We start from the raw sequence: 10,046 nt of genomic DNA, 5'->3' as shown, positions 1-10,046 counted from the left end.
GCGCAGTAAAGCAGTCCTAGCTACCATACCATCCATGGAGCTCGCATTCATGGCCTGGTTCATGTGCCATTTAGTCCATGATCAAATCTCTCACACTACTCCAGTTCAAAAGAAAGATCTTGTTCAGAGGACGCGCGCGTGCTTAACCAACTCAATTAATACACTGTCTATTAGCGTACGTGCTTCATTAAGCATTCGAAAAACGATAAGCAGCTATATATACGCGTGCTTAATCATGACAATGATGAACTAATGGACGCCCATGGGGCATGCAATGTCGTGTGAATAACTAAAACGAGGGGGAGAGAAGTACAGATAGCCATGGAATCAATGAGAGTAGAAGACCTAGGATCTATGACACGTACCATGCCCAAAATCTGTTGATGTTTCTTTTCTTAATTTTGCCCGTAGATATGTCTGTCAGTAACTTAGTTTGTGGTACAGTAATGAGGGGTTGGTGGTCAGAGTTGATAGCACGAACCGCCAGAGATAGAGAAGATAGACGATTGGGCAAGAGTACCTCACCAAACCGCTTGGGCTACGGAGGAGATCGGGACGAGGGATGAGGCTAGAGGGTGGGGCTCGCCACCGCTTGGTCATGGTGGCGGCATAGATGAGCACCAGAGTTGATGTGTCATTGTCATTAATAGAGAGGGACAGTAAAAGGGTAAAAAGAAGATAATATTACTATAACCGACATCCATGCATAAAGCAATCAACTATAACAACTCGGTGGATTGTTACAATCGCTTGGTGTTGTTGTTGTTGTTGCCATGCCACCATCGTGGTGCATGGGACATTGATGGAGGGAAAGATGGCGAGGAGATCAATGAGGAATAGCACTGGGCGGAGGTGCTGTGTACATGAAGGGGATAAAGGGACTGAGGGTGCCAAGGCTAGATCCATGGGTCCATTGCCTCTAAGGTCACCACGTTTATTGCACCAAGGATGCTCGATCTACCGTGTCGGGGCCACTTGATCCGCAGTCGTGGCCTCTTGCTTTGCCACTAAAACCACTAGATCTCCACTGTCTACAATAAGAGGAGGAGGGCATTGATGGAATCCATCTAGATCCGCCACACCCATTGTCCCATTGTTCAGATTCGTTGTGCCACCATCTATAGCAGGAGGAGGAGGAGGGTGTTAACGGTGGTAGTGCCATTGGCATTGTCACGGATCCATCACACATGCTTGCTCTCACTGTACCCATATCCACCATTGCAGAGGCGGCACCAACCATTGCCACCTGTGCTTGATGCCGAATACAGGATGAGGACGAGGGAGGAGGGTGCTAGTAGTGAAGATGGAGACGGATGTTGCCAACTAGGAGGAGAGAACAAGGGGCCAACAGGAAATATGGGGATGGAGGGAGGAAGGAAGGAAAGAAGGAAACAACAGGTTTTATCTTAGAAAGGAGGGGGAAGGCCTCCATATGACTCCTCATGGTGTGCCATTACAGATGAGGTGGCCGACATCTATAACGACTTCTCAACTGGAGACTTTATAAATGAGTGATAATCCATAATGACTTGAACATCGCCTATTATTTATACATAATTTGTGATAGCTCGTTGAGGCCGTCGGTGATAATCTATTATAGACGTGAGGACGTGTGCTAGTGCATTACACTACCTAAAACCGGATCAGCTCTGGGGGCCACTAATATCACTTGTGTGCACACAATATCCTATGGAGAAAAAAATTTGAATTTTCTTGACAAGCCTTTAATCATAAAATTTTGTAGTTCCCTGCATCTATGAAAGCCCATGACAAAAATGTACATCTTTCTTGACGGGGATGTTGATCAAAACAAAATAATTGGATATTCGTTACATAGATGTGGCTGCCAGAGAAAATATAGGTTTCATTGTCGGTGGGTTACTAATTTCACTTCGCACCAATCGATAGAGTGTGGAAAAAAAGTTGGTCGCTTCGTGGGTAGCCAATTTGATGGCACAAATAGAGCATCCCTAAATTTACATGTCGTATGTGGATGAACCAAATTGTAAGAGCTAGCTAACATCTCGCTCCCACTCTAGGCTGCTTTCTCATCTCATGCCCAACTTCTTCGCTTCTTCACCCTCCAATCTCGCCACTCCTTGGGATCCATCACTCACAAGTATCTCCCTAATTTTGGTGCCAATTTGTCCCTAAGGCCCAACGGTGGCAGGACATTCTCGTGTGCTAAATAACCAATGGCGGCGTGCGTGTCTCTAGCAGCTGGTGGTCTACAAACCTGTGTAATCTTTGTATATATCATGCAAACTATAGATGGTGATGTTTTGTGCATCATGCTTTAGTAATAAACATGAACTTGGGATGTGCATGTGAATGATCTAATATAATAACATATTCTTCTATGCCCATTGATTCGATCTGATGTTGGGTGTATATGTGTATGTATATGTGTGCGCTATGTATAGTAAAGCAATTGGTGTAGGTATTTTATTACTGTTAGAAAATACAATTTGCTTGTTCTAACGTGATCTATCATATATATAGCTGATGGTTTGGTCTGAAATTTTATGGTGCATGTAACGTACGTTAGAAAAATTATTTGTGACGTGTCATCCACATCAGGATATATTTTTCCTGACGTGAGTCCATCAGTCAAAGTAAAATTTCCATAACAAGCCAGTCCTTGCGTGAAATTCACCCAACATGAATTTGTTCTTCCCCCGGCGGTTTCTGGCTGTCAGGATGTACGCAATCCAATGTGTCGAAATTTGTGGATAATCTCGTGTGTTGAAAATAGATACTCTGACGAATTAATATGCACGCTCACGAATTAAAACAGACTGAAATCTCTCACTGACACATCTAAGGAAAACAGGCGAAAAACTGGAGTAATTATCTACCTATAGATACAACTGACGATGTCTTTCCTTTTTCTCTTTTTTCATATCCTATTAATGAACTTGATTTTTGGGTGATTCTAAAATTAGCGTCTAAACTTGTTGTGACAATGTTTCTGAAATTTGTGTATAAACTTGGTCTTGTTGAAATTACTGTCCAAACTTTAAAACTTGCACTTGCAATATGTGCTAACTTATAATTAATTTGACAAAGCTATGTAATCATAGTTTGCTGCTATTGTCAAAGTTTGTTTAGATAAAAAAAGTTACAAATACTTGACAGACAAACAAACTTTGAATGTTTGGTTTATAGGACTGCATTTGAAAAAAAAAAAGGAAATCTTATTTGCATTAGTAAATTAAGACATAGTGTTAGAATTGGCAGAATACTACTCACATATAATGCGTATACTTGGGTAGGTAAACGATCTTGGATAAAAATATTCTCAGCTATAAAGTTGCAGATCATGATGAGATATACGATTTTCATACAGGGCATATGTTCATCAGACAACATTTCAGAAATTCAAAAAAATTGAATTTTCGTTTATCTATGATGGGTTGTAACTACCACCCATTAGTGGTAACATTACCTATTAAGGTGGTATTTTATGACTCGTTAGATACGAGTGCTCTCATATGTGATTATCGATCCCATTACACCCTATAACAAATAAGGTGATATCTCCGGCAGGTCATGTTTGTGACTCGTTATAGATCACAAGATCACCTATGACAATTTTGAGCTACAACCTGTTAGAGTTGCCCTCATATATGTGACAGTTTATCTCAAATAGCTCTATCTCAAATGGTTACGTTTTAACATTTTAAGAGATAAGTTAACTATGATGGGTTTGTATTGATCTGTTACATAGGCCCCGTTACTGTTTGGCTCGACCTGTAGTAGTGAATTAGTGATTCACTCATCCAACCATGCATTCCTCAAATAAATGTGTTACATTGGAAAGTCTAATTTGCATGTAATTAAGTCTAATTTGCAATAGCCAGTTTATCTCCGATGGCCTCGTAAACTTGGGTGGCTTTATGAGCCGGAGATTCCTTGCGCGTGCATTGATGCATGAAATGGCGAAAACTAGTTGGACAGACTCTAGTTGCATACGTAAACACAGCTAATTAAGCTAGTACTACATCTACAAGCCTGTATGCATTAGCCAGTCCCATGCAATGCTGAATACTAATGGCTAATGCTACTCCGAGATGTACTAGGTATTTAGGATAGAATTTGGTCCCCCTAAAACTAGGAACTTGGACAAACGTTTTCCAAATCATCCTACATACAGCGCTGCCTCCGTCTGAGTTTATAGTATCGTCGAGATTCACATATAAATGCTAATAAATTTAAAGATATATATATATATAATTAACATACGTTGCTCAATAAAATAAATCTAGATATAGATACAAATATTTTAGAACGCAGAATAGTATGTACTCTACCGTGCATGCATTATTACAGCAACAACACAAAAAAATTATTTTGTAAGTGGTAACACTTGACCACTCTTGTCTCCTTTTTAATCGACCACGCCGCTGCATCCGTCGAGCTACAATGGATCCTTGGAGAGACCGAACGGCACCGAAAGCGGCCTCGCAATTAATCGGCTTGAAGTCGATCTCACGCCATGTCCGGCAGCACAAAAGCACGTACGTACGCATGCAGATTTCAGAGCTCGCCGGTGAGATGTTCATCTCGCTCGCACGTACGACGCGTCTCGACGACGTCGACGGCGCCTGTGCGAGTGAGTGTGATGCTGTTCATTAGTCCCCACACCAATTAATCTCTCCGCTCCTCTGCTGCTACATAAACCCCATGGCCTCCTCGCTGAAGCTCACACCCTCTTCTTCGATCTCACACATCTACAGCTAGCAGCTGTGTCCTCAGCAATCTCCGTTAATGGCGACGGCGAGGCTGCTCCTCCTCCTCGCGGTGGCGGCAGCGGCGGGCTCGGCCTGCTTCTGCAGCGGCCAGCAAGCGACGCAGGCGCTGGCGCCGGCCCCGCCACCGCCTCCGTACTGCGGGAGCTTCAGGCTGGCCGTGGAAGCGCACAACATCATCGGATGGAAGACGGTGCCGGCGGATTGCGCCAAGTACGTCGCCGACTACATTTCCGGCGAGCGCTACCCGCGCGACTCCGGCGTCGTGATAGACCAGGCCATCGCCTACGCCGAGAGCATCAAGCTCTCCGGCAAGGGCAATGAGGTGTGGGTGTTCGACGTCGACGAGACCGCCCTCTCCACCATGCCCTACCAATCCAACCATGGCTACGGGTACGTAGATATACACGTACCGTCTTCATCGTCAAACTTAATCATTCCTCAATCTGAAATTAACATTTACTTTATTTTTTATATCACACTATTAACTTTTGGATATATACAAATCATAGACATTTAACCATTGGTCTTACTTGAAAAAATTTCTCCAAATATACAAACCTGAACATAAAAATCAATGTCATCATATTAAAAAAAAATAGATGGAGTACGGATTTGTACCCACAATGGACTAATACTCCTCTATTTGTTTATTTCATTCCTATATTAAAATTTAACATTACCAAATTGTAATTGACGTGCGCTCTTCTTTAATATTACAATAGTTGTAATTGACGTGCGCTTTTCTTTAATATTACAATAGCTCATGCAATATATATAATTCAGAATAGCCTGTTCAGTACACTGGTTTGTGACTACAATTCTCAAACTACGAATCATCTCCGCAGAGCTCAGCCATACGACCAGACGAGCTACCTCCAGTACGTAGCCGGGGGGAGTTCGCCGGCGCTGCAGTGGACGCTGCGGCTGTACCAGCGGCTGCTCCAGCTCGGCATCAAGCCGGTGTTCCTCACCGACCGCACCGACGACCAGAGCGCCGTCACCGCCCACAACCTCCTCCAGCAGGGCTACTGCAGCTGGGAGAAGCTGCTGCTCCAGCCGGCCGGCCTCCAGACCTCCACGCAGGCGTTCAAGACCGGCCAGCGTCAGAAGCTGGTGGCCGCCGGCTACGCCATCGTCGGCAACATCGGCGACCAGTGGAGCGACATCCTCGGCTCACCGGAGGGCTGCCGTACCTTCAAGCTCCCCAACCCCATGTACTACGTTGCCTAGCTGATTGGTCGGTGGTGGCGGTACGTGCCATTGCTAGCTCCTCGCCTGGCGAGCTGGCTATGGATGGATCTCCATGACTTCGCGTGTGTTTCGTCTACATGGTTTCTATTTGTGAACTTGTCGGTAGAAGTCAATACGTAAGCTTGATTTTTCTTGTTGATTGTTGATGAGATGAGATTTGTAATAATAGTTGCTGCGTGGTTGGGGCCATTGATTGTTGGGTGTATTGTGTTGGACGAACTGATTGTATTTCAGTACTTAGTAGTGGAATTAATGGATAAAATATAATAGCATTAAATGTGTTCACTATTGATTGGATTTATCTTTGCATAGGAAATGTCACACCCGAGTTTTGTCCTAAGCCTTAAATCGTAACAAGAAATTCGTAAACAACAATTGGCTTAATTAACTCAGGAAAAATTCCTCTAAAAGAACCTAATTTAATTAAATCGAGGCTTGCAAATCGACTAACTGGATTTAAATTCAAATTGCAGAAGTATAAAATTTGGCTAAACAAATTAATTTAAAACACGGCAAAAGTGGGGTTTTCCTTTTTCCCTCCTTTCCTTTCTTTTTCCCTTCCTTCTCAAATTGGGCCGAAGTCCAATTTTCCTCCCTTTCCTTTTCTTTTTCCTTTTTCTTTTTCCTTTCCTCCTTCCGGGCCGGCCCAGCCGAGCCAGCCCACCACTCCCTCCAGGCCGGCCCAGCCGAGCCGGCCTCTTCCCGTGCGCGCCTCCTCCCTCTGCCTGGGCCACCGCTCGGCCCAGCTCCCGCGCCCGCGCTCGTCCGCGTAGTCCGTGCAACCTCCCTCCTCCCTCGCGCCACTAACAGGTGGGGAGCTCACCCGCGCCGCGCCGGCCGAGTCCGAGTCCGCCGTCGCGCCGCAACCGCCGCCGCCGCCGAGACCTCGCCGCGCCCGACTCGGTCTCCACCTGCCGCCACGCCCTAGCCGGCGCCGCTACCCTATAAATCCCCACCGCCGCTGCGCCGTCGCCCACTTTTTCCTCCCCGCCCAAGCCGCCGCTGTGCCCCGTCGTTCGCCGCCGCCGCTCGATCTCGCTGCCGGCCGCCCGTCGTCGCCGTCCAGCCGCGTCATCGCCTCCGCCTCGACGTCGCCAACCTTCCTCCGGCTCCCGTCGCCGTCGGTGGGCACCCCGCGCCCTTCGCCGCTCCTTCATCCTCTCCACCGCCGCGCCTTGTCGCCTCGCCGCCGTCTGCCGACCTCGTCACCACGCGTCGCCAGCCGCCGCTCGTCTGCGTCACCACCTCCGCATCGCCGTCGCCGACCCTCTGCCGCGTTCGCCTCTGCCGGTGAGCGTCCCCACCTCCCTCTCCTCCTCTCCTTTGTTATCGCCGTCACCGCCGGACCACCCGCGCTGTTGCCGGGCATCGTGCGCCACCTCTCCGCCATCGCTGTGTTTCCCTCGTCACCACCTTCACCACGCGGTCGCCGTGCCGCCGCTGCCGGCACCCTTTGCCACCTCTCGCCGCCGTGCGCGCGTCACGCGCACGTCGCCGTCGTGTTGGCCGGCCACCGCTCCCCCTCTCGGTCGCGCCCTTGCGTCGCCGATTTATGCGCGGTCGTCGCCGCGTCGCCGTCGTCGTGGCACCGCCGCCGTTCGCTAGCGCTGCCGTCGCGCCGCCGTCCCTCGGTCGCCGCCGCGCCGCCCGAAGCTCCCGCCGCCGGCCGCGCTCTCCTCCCCCTCTCTGTTTCCCCCTCGCTGACGAGCGGGACTCACCCGTCAGTTGCCCCGCGCCCCTCCTCCCTCTCTCCTCCCGTGGGACCCACGTGTCAGTCTCTCCTCTCCCCTCTCTCCCACCGACAGATGGTCCCCACCTGTCAGCCGTCAGCGCTTCCTCTCTCCTCGCTGATGTCAGCAGCCCCATTAATTGCGCAATAATTGATTTAGGACTTTTCTGTTTAGCTAAAAAAACCCAGAAAACTTCTAAAATTCATAAGTAATTCATCTAGTCTCCGTTTAGGTCCATTCAAATTTCATTAAATTCATAAAATTGTCAAGAATCCATTAAAAATAATTTCTTTTGCTGTTTCAGTAGAGTTTGTGCCTGTTTTATTTATTTTTGTGCTTTGTCGCTTAGATTCGGACACCGCCGAAGAGCCGGTTTACTTCGAGATCGTCGCCGAAGTTCCGCAGGGGCCAGAGCAAGGCAAGTGACACTCATCTTTGATCATATTGAACCCATTATTGCAAATTCCCCGCTTTATTTATTCCAATATGCATTGTTGTAATTAAAGTATTTACTGTATGTTATTTTCGGGTAAACCTTATTACTACGCCGTTGCTTATCCAACTTTATTCATTGCTAAACCAGGGGTAACTTGATTAATGTTAGGCCTAGGTTAATGCTTAGCCGTGCTTAGAACAAGTAGCTCATGGGATCACCTTTAATCATGCTTAGTTCTGAATAGTTGAGATATTGATTCATTACCCGGTTCGGGCTAATGTCAACAAAAATATTGATAATGGTGGGCTGTGGGTGCATGGTTTTGAGAGTCGCACCCATGGTAATCAAGGACCGGTTCACGGGAAACCCTGGAAGTAATTAAGTGCTAACCACATGCCGAAAGGGATAAGGTGGGATTTGAAGCATGACTTCGAGCTATTTGACGTACCGAGGCAAGGGTAGGTGTGATGGAGTATGGACGGGCAATCGTGGTGTAACGAAAGCCTCTGCTGCTTCCGAATCTACCAAGGCACAAGAGGGGACTGCCCGACTTGGTGTAAAGGAGGGGGTGAAACCTGAAGTATGGTGCGATTAAGTAGGGAGGGTTATGTGACGGGTCCTATCACGGTCTCCTTTTTGGTATACCATGGTGGTATATCGGCGCACGTTCAAGTGTAGTGGAGTCGTGTCTTGTGGGTACAGTAGTGCACCTCTGATCAGAGTATAATCTATTCGAATAGCCGTGCCCACGGTTACGGGCGAGCTCCCAGCTTCACTGTGATTAGCCAACCTTTAATAACTTGAGTAAACTGGCTTTCACTCGGGACTACTGCAACGTGGTGTAACGTTGAGTAGTGGTTGGGCCTGTTGCAACGTGGTGTAACGTTGGACAGTGTTGTGGTATTTTACAACTGTTATTTACTTATCCTTTACTGTATTCAATTACCTGTATTCTTTTTAATCTCTGTTATTTGTTTAACTGCTGCTTTACTGCAACTAACCCTAGCCTGTTCTTGATAATCCCTATGCATCATTTATTGCTCTCTTGTCCGTGTCACTTGTTACTCAGCCTTGCTTAACTTTCCCCACCAGAGCTGGAAATCGAGTCCGATGGAGGTGTCTCTCAGGAGTGAGCTGATCTACCGTCGAAGTTTTGCCTGTGGACTGGAGCCGTACCCGCTGGAGCTAGTCTACCTTTTTCTTTTCGCTGCATTTCCGCTAGAATAAGTGTAATTTTCAGTTGTTTCTAAGAACGATGGTTATGTAATCAACATTGTCTTTTTTATACCCTGGCTGGTCTTGGACAGGGATGTAATACACAATTAAGTTTAGAAATTCATGTGAGGAATTTCTGGGCGTGACAGGAAACAACCTGAAAAGTGATAAGCGTGGTAAGATCTTTAAAAAAAATGGCTTCAACAACTACCACTTTAAAGCCAACTTTCCTCGTACTATATTTTTTCAACATAAACAATGAAACAAGTATTTTTTTTTACCCCAGCTATTGAAATAGACTAAAAAAACACCTTGATACAGCTTTGTTTTAGTGGTTTGGTTAGAAATGGAGGCGAATTTACTATTTATACCTTTATTATGCACATCTTGTTGATGCAGATGCCACTTTAGGATCCACAATCATGAAAATTTTCTATTTTAATTTCATATCAACGAAAGCCTACTACCCCATATCAATAAAGATCACCATGAAATTAAATATGGTTAAGGGCATTGTTAGCGTCATGGGTACGAGGGTTTTTAACTAAATACCCACGAAACTAGTATGGAAGGATGGTGCCATCCCATCTCTAAAGTAGCCCGCATGTCCGCATGCAATCTCTATGGGCTAAGGATCTGTCCGCGAAAAACCCATTTGCA

The 10,046-nt window shown here is 46.6% G+C and overlaps 1 protein-coding gene across 1 annotated transcript; it reads left to right on the top strand.

Moving 5' to 3' along the window:
- The first annotated feature begins 4,692 nt into the window (after window positions 1-4,692).
- On the top strand, window positions 4,693-6,290 carry LOC102717709 (stem 28 kDa glycoprotein-like). Its single transcript, XM_015837266.2, has 2 exons — window positions 4,693-5,144; window positions 5,600-6,290. The coding sequence occupies exons 1-2, from the start codon at window positions 4,771-4,773 to the stop codon at window positions 5,982-5,984; spliced, it is 759 nt and encodes a 252-aa protein (XP_015692752.2). The 5' UTR covers window positions 4,693-4,770; the 3' UTR covers window positions 5,985-6,290.
- The last annotated feature ends 3,756 nt before the right edge of the window (window positions 6,291-10,046 follow it).

This window comes from Oryza brachyantha, chromosome 5 (genome assembly GCF_000231095.2).
Source record: "Oryza brachyantha chromosome 5, ObraRS2, whole genome shotgun sequence".
Lineage (NCBI taxonomy): Eukaryota > Viridiplantae > Streptophyta > Magnoliopsida > Poales > Poaceae > Oryza > Oryza brachyantha.
This window is presented reverse-complemented; position numbering and strand designations above follow the sequence as displayed.

Coding starts and splice junctions, on each gene's coding strand:
- LOC102717709 (XM_015837266.2), top strand. CDS start 4,771: ATGGCGACGGCGAGGCTGCTCCTCCTCCTCGCGGTGGCGGCAGCGGCG. Junction 5,145..5,599: donor CAATCCAACCATGGCTACGG/GTACGTAGATAT, acceptor TCATCTCCGCAG/AGCTCAGCCATACGACCAGA.